General features: G+C 43.6%; 1 protein-coding gene across 8 annotated transcripts in view; it reads left to right on the top strand.

Annotated features, from left to right (window-relative positions):
* LOC124427869 (dystrophin-like) overlaps positions 1 to 18,551 on the top strand; it is a 222,033-nt gene that overhangs the window by 129,570 nt on the left and 73,912 nt on the right. For 7 of the 8 annotated variants that reach the window (XM_046971250.1, XM_046971253.1, XM_046971249.1 and 4 more), the window contains one exon: positions 9,166 to 9,207. The exons of the other annotated variant lie outside the window; for it this stretch is intronic. In XM_046971250.1, coding sequence (XP_046827206.1) covers positions 9,166 to 9,207 — 42 coding nt within the window. The remainder of the gene's footprint in view (positions 1 to 9,165; positions 9,208 to 18,551) is intronic. 8 annotated transcript variants of the gene reach the window in all.

Here is an 18,551-nt window from a genome sequence, read left to right as displayed (position 1 = left end):
GAGAACTTTATTCCGAGCGAGCGCCGAAGGCCGATTTTAAAATGTAGTTAATGGACATTGTTCGCGCATCCGTGTGACTTTTACCAAAGTTAACCGAAACGTTTGTATTTATTTCTCTCTCTCTCTCTCTCTCTCTCTCTCTCCCTCTCTCTCTTTGTCTCTTCATCGGCTCGCGCGAAGAAGTAACGTATAAATTTTGTTGGCTTTCTTGAAGGAAAGGGAGTAGTCTTTCCTTCGCGATAAATTCGTCAGTGTTTATTTAGATTTTCGTTAAGTCTTCGTCGTCTCGGCACAGGGTAGATTCGTTCACGCTCGAATGGTCGTCGTCGTCGTCGTCGTCGTCGTCGTCGAGTGGTAGCGGCGGCTCGAGAGATCGGCTCTCGCTTTCTTACTCTCTCAACCTCTTTTCTCATTGTCAGTCTCTGCGACTTTCCAGAGTAAATCCATTTGAGAGCAATTTCAGTCGTTTTTACGTGCGCGTCCCATTTTGACGTCTCCCTCTCTCTCTCTCTCTGTTCTCTGCTTTCGGAGTTAAGTAATCTCAAAAGCAGTGCTAATTCGTCATTTACACCCCTTCGAAACTCCAACAACTCCCGTTCTAACAAGCAGTACCACCATTTTGGCTGAGCGTGAATAGGAAAAGCCTATAATACCGATGCAATCGAGCTTTCGTGAATATCACAAGCTTCCTTTCTCTCTCTCTCTCTCTCTCTCTCTCTCTCTCTCTCTCTCTCTCTCGTTATCTCGGTCCCTCCTACGTGCGCTTTCACGATGAGTCGCGAGATAAGTCGAGGAAAGATCTTTGATAACGCGGTGTCTCGCGTGATGGATGATGCAACTACGAGAAATGGGATTCTGGTCGAAGGGACCAGAATTACTCTACGTACTTTGTTCGCTTCTCAATTTCCCTTTAAAAGTTGGAAATTTGTGAAATCAAAATAAATCGTATCATTGTAATCGTTTACTCGTCTACCATGTCGTCTTTTTCGGGTCGTCGAACGACGAAAGATACACGAGAAGGAGTTCGGAAGAGAGAGAGAGAGAGAGCGAGCTCACGTTGATGGTTCGATGCGTTCGTAGAAACGGAAACGGGAAGTCTAGAAGGTCGGATCGAAGAGAGCAGCCAACAAAGCGGTACTAATTCGCTGCAAGTTTCCTCGCAAAGATTCGTGGCGGCCATATGCTGCGGATATTCAACGCCGACTCTGCTTCGAGTCGGCCGCGAATGCATGACAAGACAAATGGAACTAGAATTTTCTTTCGTTTGTTTCGTCAAATGTAGGATATTCGTCTTAAACGGATTTCTCGAGAAAATTACGAGAGAAAGAGAGAAAAACGGTCATCAGTACGACCAGCTTTTTCGTCTACCATTATCGAGCTAACTTACGGAAATTTGGCAAATTTGCTACGTTTATCTTAACGAGAAGGACGGCGTCGTTCGTGAGAAGAAGGACCTGTGAAAAGGATGGGGGATGGAAAACGAGAGAAAGAGATAAAGTCGCAAGGAAGAAAGGGTATTCGAGCTTACAAAAATCCCTTTCTCCTAGCGTATTGTAGCCTGCGGGCTCCATCCCAATATAATAGCGTTTTCTAGGACAGAGGACACCGATAGTTTGCGCTATTGTCCGTGTTCGCGCGCATCTGACAATATTCATACCATCCCCGCTCTCTCTCTCTCTCTCTCTCTCCCTTTCTTTATCTTTCTATCAGTCCGTCTTCCATTCTTTCATTCGTTCTTTCTCCGTTACACGCAGCAGCAGATCGTAAAGTCGTAAGATTCGTCTTTTACTTCGCCGGCGTCCTTATCGTGCACGAGCTTCTCTCTTTCTCTTTTCTTTTTCCTACGAAGACAGTCTCACAGAAAAAAAAAAGAAAAAAAAAAAGAAAAGAAAAACGAAAAGGGAAACCTCGTCGAATCGTGCAAAGTAGTATATCGTTTTGCGAGATAATATTTACCTCCCGCTCGCTTGTCATCATGAGAAAAAAGAAAAAAAAAAAGGAAAAAAAGAAAAAAAAGGAAAAGAAGAATAGAGTGGAAAAGTTTGTTCTCCATTCCAGGCGGTTACTCTTTTTTTCTCTCGGTCGATCCATTTTCTTGGATACTGTTAATTAACGATAAAAAATGGAAACAGCAGTTAGCACGTATATTTGACGTTCCCACTCGAATTTTTTTAGGAGAAAAAACAATTGCGCTCGCCATAGTGAAATTAGGTGTTGCGACGACGGTCTTTTATTTTTCCCTTCGTTATCGCAGAGACAACGAATAGGCTTGTCGTTAACATTAATAACAATGTCATAAATATCGATAACACCCGAGCGACATAGTCGACGCAGCTTTTATAAATATGTAGACACTTTCTGGATGGAACGGCGACATAATAGATAAACGCTCTCCCTGTATCCGCTAACAGCACTTTAATTTATTAACGACTGCGCCAGCTAGGATCCGCGCGTACACACTACGCTTCGTTTTTATTAATGCGTGTTCCGCGGTACAATAATGCGTAGCTATCCGGGCGTATCATCTCGTCCGCTTTCTAAACCATTGGTTCGAGCCTGGGGCTTAATACCAAGCACCATTATGATTTAGCGCGTGGCACGCGCGCGAGAAGGAACGGTGGTTGCGTACCATCGTCCAATCGCGTAATCATCGCGATATAATCATCCTTTCGTCGTACCGCTGTTTTTCTCATTCTTCTCCCGCTTCTTTTAGGCGGATCTAGAAAAATGGTTTTGGACGAGAGCGAGATGAAACGTGGTACAATTCGTTCCGGTTCGTGCCCGTCGAAATAATAATTGAAAATAATTGAAACGACAAAGTCGCGAGTTTGAATTCTCTCTCTCTCTCTCTCTCTCTCTCTCAAAATCGGCTCTATAATTTCGACGAAACATTATTCTTCGCCGGTTTATCGCCGACACAAGCTGGGGCCGTTTTTACGAGGGACGAGATTCGTGGCACGAAAAAGGTGGTGGTAAAAGAGAACTCGAAAAGAGGACTCGAAGGATCACTCTTCGAGGGATCTCGGAGGACGTCTTAGCAGAGAGGAAACGGAAATCTTAAAGAAGATCTCTTCGTCCTTTTCGTCTCGAAATGACGAGGACCTTGTCGGTGCATTTCGTGGAAACTACCAACCGGGTAGGTGCAAATTGATTCCTCGTGTTCGAACTAAGTGCCTTCTTATCGGCTAGAATTGGTTCCCGGCCAAAAAGTATGACGAATGGTTCGCGACAACGAGCTTGGAATCGTAAGAGGAAGCTTTTTAGACGAGGCGCGCACGTTTTCCAATTTTTATCGATATGAAAGTGCGAGAGTAACATTATAGAGGATGAGAAAATAACTTGATTTATCCTTTCTTCTTAACTGCGATTCGATCAACTTCGATATTAATTCCTTCTTAGCTACGTTTAACTATCGTAGCGTAGATTATTATGTTGATCCACATTTGATATATTCGGTATATTCGATTCGTAAAGTAAAATCGAGCAACGTCGAGTGAATTTGTAAAACGAAACCATAGACAATTCTCGAGCGATCCGAACGGAGAGCTTGGCCAAACCGAGAGCTTCGATTATAGTCGAGCTTTTGTAACAAGTAATAAAGAAAGAAATATCTTTCAACGTTTCTGCCTGCTCTCGGCAACGGTCCAATTCCATGGACCATAGAAAATACGGACTCTCCGACGCGTGCGCGAGCATGCTCGTCCAAAGCGACTCTTCCATTGAGCGAATTGGTTAACCAGGTTAAGTGCGTCTTCTTTCGTTAGAAAAGCTCCAGGAAGATAAAAAGAAAAAAGGAAAAGAGAGCGTGTACGCGCTCCGGACGATGGACGACGACGACGACGACGACGACGACGACGACGACGACGACGAAAGTAAAACGAAGCTTTCCGCTTTAGACGATGAGGTACGACGAGAACGTCGCGCCGGCTTGCCACTCGTCGGCAGCTTGCCTCCTAATTAATACAATGCGAACGATCGATCAAAGTCAACGACATTCGAGTACTGCCGCCAGGAAAGCTTTCCGGTGGCCTGGAGAGAGGGATGCCCTGGGAACTGGAGAAATGGAGACGATGAAAGGCTTGAAGTAGAGAGGGAGGGAAAGAGAACTAGAATGAATTCTCTTCTTTCTTTTTCCACATGCCTCTTTTATCCCTCCCTCCCTCCCCCCCCCTCTCTCTCTCTCTCTATGTTTGACGTGTGTGCATGAACACGCTGAGGCCTTAAAAATCCAAGTAATCGAGAAGTTGCGTGTGCCCTAGTTTCCTCTTCCTCAAACCCAAACTCTTTCACCATTTCTTCGGTATCGGTTTTGTGGCTGCGACGGAAGACGCGGAGAAAAAGAAAGAGAAAGAGTCGCCTACACCTACCTACCTGCCTATACTCGACGTTACCTCGTTCTCATCGCATTTTCATTATTTCCATCGATTTCATCTCATCTGCGACGAGAAAGACGACGCGAAGTGAAACGAGTGCAACGAAAGGACTTATTTTTTTGGACACTTGCACGATTTATCTTCTAATAATAAGTCCGTCTGATTGCTTTATTTATTTCGTTATGAACCTTGCCATTCCTCGAGATATAAAAACAACTACTAGTGGTAGTAGCAGTGGTTATCGAAAGAGATGATAAATATACAATTTTTAATAAAATACGAAGGGAACGTTTTTGCGCGTTCGATTAAACTTTCAATGACTTCGAGGAGACTTTTCTAAAGAATCGTAATATTAATTCGACGTAAATGGGATCGAAATATCTCTCGCGAGATTATCGCGTTCGCGAAAGTTTCGCGCCAAGTTCGCTTCTCCTTCCTCGGTCTTCCTTAAATTTGCCCGAGAAATTCTCGAGAGACGATATCGCTTACAATTAGCTTCGCCCTATGTGATCTCGAAGAGAAGAAATGATAAGAAAAAGGATTTTCTATGGATTCACGCGTAGGTAGAAAGAACGCGAACTTGATCGATGTCGGGGACCGTTGCCGTCATTATATAGAATTTGGTAATAGAATCCTCCTGCGTAATTCGACGAGCTGCGAATTACTCGTTCGCTCGATTCCAAATATCGAGCTGCTGCTGTTGCTGCTGCTGCCGCCGCCGCTGTTGTTGCTACTGCTGGTACTGTGCTGGTGGCAGCACAGTTTGCGTCGATCTTCTTTCATGCATTGTGAAATGAAATTTTCGCGACTATCCATATCTTTCTTGCCTTTTTTTACTCTTTCTCTTTGCTTTTATTTTCTTTTCAATCGTAAGCACTTGTACCGTAAAGACTCTCGCGTTGACGTTCCTTCTTTTATCGCACTCTGTACGTGCTATCGACTGGAATTAAGTCCGATCTTAATAATTAATATGCAACGGAAGACTCCGACTTATAAAAGACGTTGATAACTAGACGCAAGATAATACAACGGAGTCTTGTCATCGTTGGATGCTTTGTTTTATAATAGACCGTGAGCGAGTCATATAGACGTAGAGCGAGAGCACGTGAAGAATTTCATTCAACTTAATAAACTCAACTTTCATCTTTGTACCGACGTAGAATAACTCGAGTAGAAATTTCTTAATCGAATCGAAAAGAGATTTATAACTTGCGATCGAAAGATATAGAGGGGAGAAAAAAGCATGCATCAGGTTTCGTTCGACCGCATCTTTTGTATTGAAATTCAATACGGTGATATCTTCTCCGTGCACAAATTTGATTATAACGCCAACCAGAATCGGCCTTTTAAACGAGCAAACATTGTCCGAGCGTTCGCCACCGGAGGCTATGTTCCCGTCGCGTCGTCGGTGGTAGCGCCGAGTGCTAGCGGAGCTTTGTCACACGGTAATGGCGGGGAGGTACACGTCGAAGCGTTTACGCGTTTCGCGACTGTACCTCTGGACCATCGACAATAGCAATTCTAAACTTTGCTCTTTTTCCTTTTTCATTATTTTATTTTTATTACAATCATACGTCGTAAAAGCATTCAAACATTTGTAGATGCGATAGAAAAAGTCGAACGATCGGAGTCGATGCACCAATGCATTATATTTACATGCCATTCGTCGCGATTAGAATATCGACGATGGATATTTTCCAAGTCTAATTGTTTCGATCGATCGTCCATTTTCTATTTTCTTGCTAAACCTTAACTCGTTCTCGAGTTGTGTCTCATTACGATCGTCGTTACGTATCGATAACGAAATGTCTTCGATTTTAATTCGCAGAGCCAAAGTACCGTCCGATTTCATTATCGTACTTTCCTCGAATGTGTTAGGAAAGAAGAGAAAGCTCTTCCGCCATTTCCTCGACACGCCGCTCGTATCGAGAAAGCAGATCCGAGTTTTTATCAGCCGCGGGCTCCCGGAAAAGCTCGCGCGAACCTTCGAAATGACGGTTTCCTCATCTTAAGTGCCCATCCACCTATCTCGTTCTCCGACTGGAAGCAATCTCGTGGCAAGGACAGGACATTCTTGCTCTATCCTTCTATTTTCTCCTTCTTCTTTCTTTCCTGTCCCTTCCTGCTCCTCTAACTCCAGCCATTAGGCGATTCCCACTCGACTCGAGAATGTCGACAATAATGTTACCCCGGCGCGACGTCGGCCATCGTCGTCGAGAACAAAGCTAGCGCGTTCTTGCAAATGCGTCCAATCTTATTAGTGGAAGAGAGAGAGAGAGAAAAAGTTGCCTCCTTTTACAAAACGAAACCACGAGAAAGATTTTTATCGCATTTTACGGGTCGTCGTGTCTGCTAGCAATATCGAATGTAGATTCGCACGAGGGACACACGCTTGAGCAATTTCACAAAACCTCCTACATTTCTTGCCTCGTTTTTCACCGTGGCCTTTATATAATATTTTCCTATCGATCGAGCGAACAGGAAAAGTAACTTTCTGTCTCTTCTCAGCGTCGCCGTATACTTTTGCGAGTATACTTTTTCTTCGAAAGAATTTTCTTCGCCTTAATACATTTCGTTGAAATCCATATCCGTCGGCTTGACACGTTTTCGTAAAAAAGATGCAATTAATATTGATAATAATGGATAATAATTAGAATAACGTGACAAAACGAAAGACAATTTATTCGGTGAAAATTTTCGTCGATCACGCTTTTCGGCCAGTGAACGTGAGAACGCGTATGTACGCTTACAAAGATGCACATAGACGTTAGACTCACATAGACGTCGTCCCTCGAACGAAATGCTCTAATTAAGTTCTTCTTTCACAGGACAAAGACCGACTCGCGCAGAAATTTGCAATTACCTGAACCGCGGGAGCGTCTCGCAAACGCACGCTTGTGTAATTCAGCCCATCAAGACGACGACGACGACGACGACGACGACGACGACGACGACGACGTTTTTCGTGTCAAAAATATAACGAGTCAAAGCGTCGAGTTAGACCGTTTCGAGCTCAAAAGTCGGTCGCTACTGCTTTTCCTAGTTTTCCTCGCTTTTAACGTTTCTACCATAGACACCTTCTTTCGGTTTTGACGTCCGAGAAAAGACATTATTTTCTTAGCCGACAGCATCAAAGTATTATACACTTTGAATTTCGTAAGGAAAGCCTGGTAATACAGCGTGCGATTCTTCACCGGATGATTTTGATGGATGGCCGATCGAGGGAATCGCGATATTTATAATATATCTCGTCGTTTTCTTCGTAGATGCTTATATAGAAAGGCACGCGCACATCGTAGGACGCACCGAGTAACGCGAGAGTAGCGCGATTGCACCACTCGAGTGGACGAGTGGTATGAGAAACAAAAGGAGAGGCAGAGACAGATATATGGAGGAGATGGGGGAGTCACGGGATTTGAGCTCGGGATGGTATACACGACTATGATAGCCCGTTGCGCATATTTCAGGATTCGCTCGCCGAGCGTGCTTGCGAGATCTCCGACGCATCTCTCCCTCCACCACCACCACCCCCCTCCCCTATCTTCAATAGAATTTCGTAGGTACGAGAGGCTAAAGCTTCGTTATTTGACTGGAAGTGCCTCTGAAGAGAAACGTTCGATAACGTTTGTCTCGCAAGTAGGAGGAAAGTTCATGCTCGTTTCGACGGTGTCACTTTCATTAAGGAAAATGGCACCGGTACAATGACATTTCTGACCAGCTATGCGTCCGAACGATCTCTAGTCGAATCGTGACACGAGCTATGGTTCGAGTTGGTCTATGCTTCGCGGATAACGTTCACGATGATAGAGAGATAACGGCGAAGAACGAAGGTTGGTTTTAATCGACGAGAACTATGACACAGTTTCCGAGATGTTAGTTCAGCTTTAACGCGTCTTTCGCTCGGTCCTCTCTAACTCTTGTTGTACTTGAAGCTACCTGCCGGATACTAGAATTACAAACCGAGTCTTTGGGTTAGCGAACCTGTAGACACATTATTATTGCAACGAGATCCAACGAGCATTAAACAACGATAAGGGGTCAACGATGTGTTCGCGCTCGTTGAAACTCTCCTCGCGCGGTGTGTTCGCGCTCTCGAACCCCCGAGTAATCCGAGTCGAGTTTGTGGCCTCAAACCTGTCCTCTCGTCGGATAGAATCGATAAAATGGCAAACGTGACAATCCAGATCGATCGCATGACTTTCCTACGTGTATCTACTTGGTTGGGTTACGGCTTAACTGGAATCGTTCAGAGTTTATAGTTATAATTCGCGTTTCTATCACTTTATCCGTTTAATTAATCGTCCCCGTAATTTTTATTTCAAAAGGGGAATATCCTTCTCCGTTCGCCATTGAGTGCTTCTCATCGATAAAATTTCTATATAAACGCGATCGACCCCCCCCCCCCCCCACCCCCACCCCGGTGTCCATCGAGCGTGTTTCCTTTCGTCGAACTTTTTTTCTTCTTCTTTTATTCCATCTACTCGATAAACTGATATCACTGGTGTTATTAATCTTGTACCCTATTACACCACGTGACATTTGCCGTCCACAAAATAATAATTTTTCACTTTTCTTTTTTTTCACTTTTCTCAGTTCGGTGGAAACTCGATTACCCATGTACCATTGTCAATCAGCGATCTATTGTCGCGCGACATCGATAAAACGCCATGCTTGATATTTCAAACGCGTGGCTTACAATTACGTACTATGAAAATTTCATCTTCATTCTCATTCCAATTTTGAGACCATTCATCGTCGTATTAAAAAAAGGTATCGTTCTTCTTTGTTCCAGGTACGTAAACGAGAGATTGTCCGACCGTCTTGGCCGTTTTCGGTAAGTCAACAAGATTTGTAAATATGAAAGTGGATCTTTGCCGTATTCAAAGCGGTTCCGTAATTCGCCGATGAAACGCCGATGAGTTAACGAATCTAACCATCTGTACTGGTAACGCGTAGCATTATCAGTTCATTCATGGGACGATTCATTCCTAGAACGATTTCAGACCGTACGAATGTATTTAAGTGGGTTAAAAAGGAGTTAGAGAGAATTAATGTCGATGTGTATGCGTATGCATCGTGTACCGCTGAAAGTAGCCTTTTTTCCGAAATAAAGAGCGTGATCGAAATTTCAGATAATTTATTATCGAAAGCATCCTTCTCGTTTGATTATTATTCCGACCGATAAAACATAGTACGTTCGTCCGTTTCGCTTCGTTTCGTCTCGTTTTTGGTTAAATAAATTCTCTTTCGTTCGATTATATATAATCGATGGGACGAGGAAAGAGAGATTATTAAAAAATCGGTCGAGCTGCCGTGTCGTATCATCTTTTGGCGAGAGACACTCGATGGCACTCGAAGCCGGCCGAGATATCGCAACCTCTTTCGAAAGGTCCACCCTCGCTCATTCTCCCTCTCGCATCATCTAGAATCGTACTCGAGGCCCTTCATCTTCACCTTGCATCCCTCTTGGGGTATCTACTTTAGCGAAGTCCTTCTGTCGCCTGGCACTTGGTAACAATGCATTTCTCATCCCATCGAGCACCTTTCACAAAGTGAAAATCTATTATAAATGTCGTCGGTAAAACACCGAATCGTATCGTAGTAGTTATATGTGGGACAGGGCGCATTTAAAAACTTGAAAACGGTGAAGGAGGGCACGATTTCAAAGGGAATATTCTACCAGCGTGGTGGCTGATAATAGTTTGAAAAGAAGAGCTTGGATCGATTTTATCGAGACTACACCGATGTCTCGAAATCGTACCTTCGAAGTATCACCACTTATATTCGTTTTCGTAGGTACGTTACAACCTCGTATTGTACTCCTCGAAACTTTTTTCATCCCTTTTTTCATCCCTCCTATATAACAAAGACGACGAAGCTGAACGACGTAAACGGATATCCGTTCGTCCTGAGCGTGTGTTCGTTGGACGTGCCGAATAGTAAACTTACTTGGGTTATTATGGTTTATAATGACCGATAATAAATCCCCATTCGGTCATATTTCGGTCAGAAGAGCGGTCCTCCGCGAAATGGCCAGCCGAAATTGCTTTGTCAGTTTCAATCTAGAATTATATTTCCTGTCGTAATGCCCGATGGTAAATCGTTGCGTCTCGAATGGAACGAGACGGCTCGTGCGTAACGATTTCCTCTTAGCGAGTTGAATCAGGCTGTGATCGTTGTCAACGGGAAATCGCCCTGCCCTCTCTTTTCTCTCGTTATATAAATTCTCCTTTATACACGTTTAAATACTACAAACACTTGCGATTTTCTCCTCCCGTCGGAAGGGGATTCCTCGTTAATAGACGAATAGACGAAAGAACTCTCGTGTCGCGTCGTTCTACGTACGCGTACGTATACCACCTTTATAATTATCCTCTATATCTGCCGATATCTGCCATTTTACAACGTACCTCGTTATACAAGTGGGACGTAATAAAAAGGACATTGGCCGCGATATCGCGGTCATTAGGACATTCTTCGCTAATCGAAAGGTGGCCGTTGCTTCTCTATCGGCGTAATGCCTTCTCGACATCCTATTTCGGAGAAATTACATGCACCTGACGTCGACGGGTTTACGAAGATAATAAAACTAGGAGAAAAGAGAATTACGAGCTCGGCGAGTGAAATTGGCCGCGACAGAGATTTCCATCGTCGTGGAATCGTGGGTTGGTCGGAGCGCAAAGTCGATTTCTCTTCGAGGAGGAGGAGGAGGAGGAGGAGGAGGAGGAGGGAAAAGAAAAAATAATCAAACCGAAGAGAGGGCGCGGCACTTAAACAATGTAATTCGTTCGATGATTATAGACGAATACACAGTGATGAGTGAAGCTGACCGAAGAAAAAACGAATTAATCCGAATTTCACATAATATGTCGTATTTCTCGAGGGAATATCACTCCGTTCGAGACATTTTTCTCTTTCTAATATTTCGACGTTAAGTAATTCCTCATAAATGGAAGATCACTTTGGCATACGTATAAAATGCTTTTAAAATTAATTGAATCGACGCTAAGAAAGTTTTCCAATTAAACGAGTTTGAAGAAAAATCTAAAACACAAAATTTGTCGTCTTAAAATTGCTAACTAGAAAAGTTCAATTAAATGTCGGTTAACACATTTTTTTCTCACAAAGCAAGATATTCTCAGTCAGACATCGTATCTAGAGTCTCCTCTCAAGATCAAACTTTTAGAGAAAGTAGGATTATATCATATTTTAGCTTCTTAAATGAAGCTATCAGCGATATTTGTGCCATCCCTCGACACAATATAGAATCGATGTGAGATAGGACGGAGAATAGAATCGTTTGCCCTCGGGCTTCTTATTCCCCTTCCCTACTCTCGCTGACGTCGAAGGTACAAAAGCTTCGAAACGACACGAGTTTATGACGATTTCGATCGATCGGGTTGCGAACGTTTCAAGGCAAAAGGACGAGCTGTTCGAAATTCTTGATAACTATGACGACTCCATCAGAGAGTGCTATTCGTCGATTTACGTTTCGCTCGCGGCAGGATCGATTCCGAGCTCGCGCGAACCCTTTTATTGAGACGTCTCTCTCAATTTGAGAGAAAGATCGAATAAGGGCGGGGGAAAAAAAAGAATTTTCCATTCGACCAGAAGAGATTTCGTCGATAAACAAAATTGCGAGATAAGATTTGGAGATTCGGTGTATCCTCAACCAGATTCGTCGTTTCTCCTCGATATTCAACGTTCGGCAACTAGGACACCTTCTCGAGTACATGGTAATACCGACTTTTCTCCTTCCTCTCTCTCTCTCTCTCTCTCTCTCTCTCTCTCTCTTGTCGTTTTCCGTTCGCGATTCGTTGCATAATTCACAACGCGTTGCGAGCTTGCCGAGGAGGAAAAGGAGGAACGATCGAACGACGAATTAAAGTGGTTTCACGTGTATACGGAGGGTGTTTCGAAAAATGAAGAAGAAGAAGAATGCAACAAAGCAAAAAGAGAAAAAAGAAAAGCGAGATGAAGAATACGCGGTAGGTACATATATATGTATCAGGTATGTTGTATACGCGGATGTCGTTCTTCGCGTACATAGACATATGTATATACGTACTAGGAACGATACGATATTGCTCCCTGTTGCTCGTAAATCCCTATTTCAATATCCACTCGAAGGTAATTAATAACCGTGCGCGTGCGTCGTACCAAGTGTCGAAACCAACGAGAGAGATAAAGATAGATGGATACTATTGCCAACAGAGAGAGAGAGAGAGAGAGAGAGAGAGAGAGAGAGGTGGGTAGAAAAGAGGGACAGATAGAAAAGACTACTTTCTCTGCTAGAATCAAAATTAATTTAGCATCGTTTTATAATACCATCGCCATTCGGCTGACCGGTCGAGCGATTTATGGAGGACGATATTTTAGCCGTCGAATAGGGGTTGCCTGTGCTGCCGTACTCTATACTACCTGTAGTAGCGCGCTTAAAGCAGGAGGAATCGTGCAAACGAGACATCCTGGTCGTTACACGTTTCCAAGTACACCGTTGTTAACGCTGGTACGGTGACAGTGGCAAAAATCCCGGAGAAAACCGCACGAATCTCTCTCTCTCTCTCTCTCTCTCTGTCTTTCCCTCCATCTCCCTCTGCCCCTGCCATTTCCCTCGTTATTTCATTGCCGAGCTTTTTTCTCGCGCATTAATTACCTTCTCCAAGGTAATTAGACTACCTCTATAGCGAAAATCGGAGGTCTAACGAATGAATTCTCTTCTTTCTACTTCTCTTCCTTTGCTTTTATTATCTCCGGCACTCTCATTCTACTCCTCTTCGTACTCTCATCTTTATCCTCCGCGTCGAAGAGTAGGTTTACGTGCCTTTAGATTTACTGATCCTTGTCTAGGATTTCTTCTATTCGCGCGTCCACTTTTGGATAAGTACAAAGAAGACGATGAATTCGAATTAAATGATTATAAATCAACGATAAATCTCGTTTGGAAAATTTTATAGGCATTTTAATTTCAACATCCATCTCCGTTAGCGCTATGCGCGAAGTCATAGTTGCTCCACTAATCTTTTTCAAGACTCCCATTGTCATAATCGCGGTAAATATATCTTACCTTGGTCGAAAAGTGACAGGAATCCTATTAGCAGAGGACTACGCGACGCAACGGGAGGCGTCTTAATTGACGCGGACGCATCCCGCTTGCTCGTTAACAACGATATTCTAAAGCTTGGTGCGTCTTCGAAAACACTGCTTCCTTCTCAATTACAAAGTAACAAGATTACGTCAGGCTAATCAGCCATCAATGTGCCTGTCCTTTCGATAATTACTTCTTTTCTTCTTCTCCCTTTTGTACGGTGTGTCATCATTTTAACGATGACTCGTTTAACGAACGCGTTACCTAACGCGCATCGCAGCCCGAAAATCACACATCCACATAATAATATAGCACATCCACTTTTCTTAGCAGCACGGTTTGCGAATGCAAAGAGAAAAGGTAGTATATTTGTTTCTCTTTGTTTGAGAAAACGGTAATAGAAAATGCAAAGAGCAAAAGAAAGGTAGAAACGTTGTTGGAGGGTGTACGTCGGACGAAAGAATAGAGGAAAGTGATTCGATTCGGCGAAATGAGAAAATAGAAACGAACGAAGTGGATGAAAGTGGAAAAGAACTCTTTACGTGCGAGAATCGAACGTAGAGGGGACATTACGAAGTTGAATATGCATTATAGAGATTTGTCGGTCGTCATCGAGGCGTAAAATTTCTCGATGCGTTTCCCCGGGGCATATATAAAAATATCCCCTTTCTACTCGGGGAATAGAAGTCGGAGAGTTATGTGGTGGGATACACTGCAATAGGAGTACGGCGTTTAAGCATCGCCGTTCTGGTGTTTCAGTCACGATCCGCTCGGTCAATGTTTATTTAAACAGAAGAATTTGCATTGTAAATTCACGCTCTCTTCTATAACGTAGCCCCTGTGAAGGGAGTAAGAGGAGACGGACAAGGAGGATCGCGGGTCACGGGCAAAAGGCTCGACCGCGGCGACTCTATTTCGGCTAGGAGAGGCGAAAACTCGAATAAAATTGTCCACTCGAATTGTGGACGGGGTTAATCAGCGAGAAGAGCGGCAGCGAGTGGACAACGTCGTCGCGTTTGGCATTAAGCGTGCGCATGCAACTGTGCCACCGCTAACCCAGGCAGACGTTCTAAACAATTTTCGAGTTTTCAACGTCGGCGCTACGCTAAATTGCAGAGTACCATTAACCTGTACCACAGTGAATAAACTCCAACGGCGGAGTAACTTCATGCAAACGTAATATACCGGCTTTCGCGATCTCGACTTTTCTCTTTCACCTTTCTCTCCCATTTTAGGCCGACCAAGCAAAAGTTTTTTCTTTCTCCTCGTGCGATCGAATCCAGCAGAAAGAAAATTTTCTCTTTCTTACGACTAGGGCGCACCTATATATGTGTGTGTGTGTGTGCGCGTGCAATAGCGATAAAGAAGATCGATTTATAAGGAGCCCCGCGACGGTCGAAGGTGGGGGAAACGATATCGAGAAAAGACGGAGACTTTTTTTCTATCGTCTATCGATTATCGAGGCGAAGGTAAAGGACTAAGGCGCTACGGCTAAGGAGGAAATTACACCTAAGACGTCCTTATCGGTTCCTTCTACAAACCGCCGATCGTTCGTTGGGTGAAAACTAAACGAACGCGCGTAGTTTAGGTGGAAACAACTTGTAGCTCGATTCTCGGATATACGTGACGTCCAACGGTAATGGACTGGCCCCGAGACTGGTTTAGTGTGTTCTAACCCAAGCTATTTTACTTTCTCGCTCTCGGGGCTAACCAAGGCGACGATAGGAGACACGGAGCGAAGATAAGAAAAAGGAGATCGAAAGGAGATCTTTGCGCTGCCTTTTATTTCCTACTTCCCCACCCACTCGCTAACACGATATCGCCCAATTTCGCTACCTAAACTCCACTAGAAGATTCCCTTCTTCACACCCAAGAGACTCGATGCATTTATTCGAAATCAGGCGAAGCCGGTCGTTTCGCACGCGATCAATGCTTTTTCACCGAATCTATTCCTCTTTCGAGAGAGCAAGGTTTACGGATTCGGAACGTAGGAAATCCTTTCGGTAGATTCAATTACGAGCGCTTTCGTCGATAGACGAAACCAAATGTTGAAACGTCGATCTACAAATACCTCGATCTACAAATACCGATAAGTATCAATCGGATTTCCGTTTTCGTTTGGTTTACTAGAAGAAAACTTTGATTCTTCGATCGTCGTCCGCAACCTCGACGCTTTTGTCATCGATTTGGAGACTCCCCTCGCTTTTTCAATATCCCGAAAGTTTTAAAAGAATTATTGCCTCGAGTGGTACTATTATTACCTATGGACAAACGCCCTTTTTCGTTTCATTCACCGGAATTCAGCTTTTCCGGCTCTCTATTGTATCTTATTTCTCCTCCTTCCGATTATTCTTCTTTTTCCTTTTCCTTATTTTTCTATTTTCCTTCCCCCTTTCACTTTCGAAAGAGAACGAAAGAGAGCTTGGATATTTCACGAATTTGTAAGAGACGCGCGATTTGTACGTGTACGGCCACACGCAACAAGATCGCCCTTATCGAACCCGTATCGGTCCGTCGGTTCTTTCACGAAATAATTACTCTCTTGCGAAAAAGCCGCTGCTAAAAAGCTTTCCCTCGTTGCCCTTTCTCGGAGCAAGCATGGCTCTATGCGTGCGTGCGCGCGTCCATCCAAGCCTATCCAGGTGTCTATCCCATTCCAACGGCGTGGAAATAGTATCGTAAAAGAGTCGAGAAAATCAAATAATTCGTATGAACGAATAGTTATCGATCGATCGATCTATATCGTAACGAAATGAACGAGATTATCGAGCACACCAGGTGGAATTGCAAAGTCGATCCTTTTAATTCAATTGCATTAAACTTTCCCCCTTAGTCGATTTACGATGTCATATTGGATTATAATAAAGCGATAAGAGTCCCGGAAGAATGTTAAAACGTGGTCAGAAGTTAACGATCGAACGTCCGTAAAGTCTTGCGAATAAAAAGTCTGCAAGGAGGAAGAATTTTAACGACGTCTACGTCGCCATGATCTCGACCGTAAATTTAGTTTCGTCCTTTTCACCATCGTTGTTAATAAATGTAACGTTGCTCTGAATATGTATGATCCTTTTGTGGACATTGTATATACCCGTACATAGAGTGTATTCAAGTTGGTGAGATATAACTGCAGAGGATCGTTCTAAAGCAGAATTGAATGAGAGAGCGAGGGAAATAAATAACACCGAATATCTACTCGGTACGAGTGGATTTCTTCTTAAAAACTTTCCGCTGTGCTTCCCAAAGTTGCATATCTTTTAAGCATAATATTTTTCTTTAACGCCGAGAGAGAGAGAGAGAGAGAGAGAGAGAGAGAGAGAGAAGAAAAAATAAATAAATTAAAGAGTAATAAAAGTAAGGGAAATTTTTGTACTCGGGAAGAGACACTGAGGTCGTCGAAAAGTCCGACTATCGATACCAAGGAGATTTATGATCTCGACGGATACTTATCTACCTTCTCCAAGTAAAATACTACCGACGAGGAGTAATACGAGTTTGCTGTAGTTGTAAGGTGCCCGCTCGTGTAGGTGCGTACGAGCGAGCATACATGTGCATTCGCGCGTGCCTGCCGTAAGCATCGCGAAAGGGTGAGGTAGTATCTAGGGAAGGTCCTTTGACCGGCTACCGCACAAGTCCGTCAGGCATGTGTATGCTCATTTGCATGGATTAGCCGCTTGTGCGAGCTTTCGATGTAGACTTCTCCTCTACGTCAATGCGCATTAGCTTCGACGCAACCCCTCGCCTACGTGCACCTCTGTCTCTGGGAATAGATTATTGCATAGATTTAGCATTCCCGATGCGTTTACGCATGCCGCACAGAATCAACGGCTTCGTGAACGAGAAAAAGGCCGACGGCAAAGGAACAAAGCACTGTTGGCCGAGCTTATACGCGTTTCCCCTTTGGGATAGGAAACTGTAGGATTCGTCCTTAAGACCAAGCTAACTTTAATGTGCCATTCCAACCCGTAGCTCTTTTCCGTTTTCACTTTTTCCTACCAAACATTGCTACCAACTAGTGCAATTGTATTTCGTTTCGTTCTACGTGGCTCCTATAAAAAGACGTACCCCGGACGCGCGTTTCAAACGAATCGATTGTACTCGACGAGAGTACAAGATCGCGAGTAATTTAAAGTTCGCTTGACGCGCGTCGTTGTCTGACAAAAGGTAGCAACGATACAATAGCCGCTTTGTTTCCTTGTCGGTTTTAAACGCATCGCCCGGAAATGAGGTCTAGCCTCTCAAATATATTCGATTCGTTTCGTTTCGTTTCGTTTCATTTCGCTTCGTTCGGAACTAGGCGTAGTAGGTACAGATTCGAAGAGTCTTTTTCGCAAACGAAACTGCCTCGGTTCGCTCTCGTATCGCCTATCTGGTATCTCTACTAACAAGGCCTCGATATCCTATATATATATATATATATATATATATATATATATATATATATGTATGCATGTATGTATATATCTACCTACCTACCTACCTACCTACCTACCTACCTGTATTTTATCTCTCCGGCGCGCCGGTCGCGTGCACGCATACACAGTTAATAGCCAATAGCCTCTTTCGACGGAAAATACAAAGCTTGTCATTGAGCCGCTGCGAATTTATAGCATTCCGATTGTTTCGCAAACAGCGTTACCGGTATGGAGTATCTAATCGCCTATCTATGTACTATGTAAACACGTTATCGTTTCAAAACTTGGATAGATAAATGTAAAATGGTTCACAAATCGTTTCGACCAAAGTCATACAATTATGGTTTCCTGCGAAATCAAAGAAGAGAGGAAAACATAAATAGAAAGAAAAGAAAAAGAGAAGGGATAAAGGAAAAAGGAAAGAAAAAAGAAGCCTGGATGGAATCGTAAAATTCTTAATATCGCGTAAATTCTTACTATTAGTTGCGATCAAAGCAAGTAGCTCGATAGGTTATCGCATAAATTTAACGTTCCTGGAATGTTTATCCAGCTACGTACACTTTGCTTGTCCGGCGTAAGTTACATAAACCCAAAGGCACAAAGGTAAACCAAAGGCAGACGAACCAGCGACAAACGTTGATTGAATTCCGAACTTCCGTTTATCTGGCGCGCAGCATC

Source organism: Vespa crabro, chromosome 11 (assembly GCF_910589235.1).
Source record: "Vespa crabro chromosome 11, iyVesCrab1.2, whole genome shotgun sequence".
In the NCBI taxonomy this organism is placed as follows: Eukaryota; Metazoa; Arthropoda; class Insecta; order Hymenoptera; family Vespidae; genus Vespa; species Vespa crabro.
The sequence above is the reverse complement of the archived record's forward strand: the minus strand, read 5'-3'. Positions and strand labels throughout refer to the sequence as shown.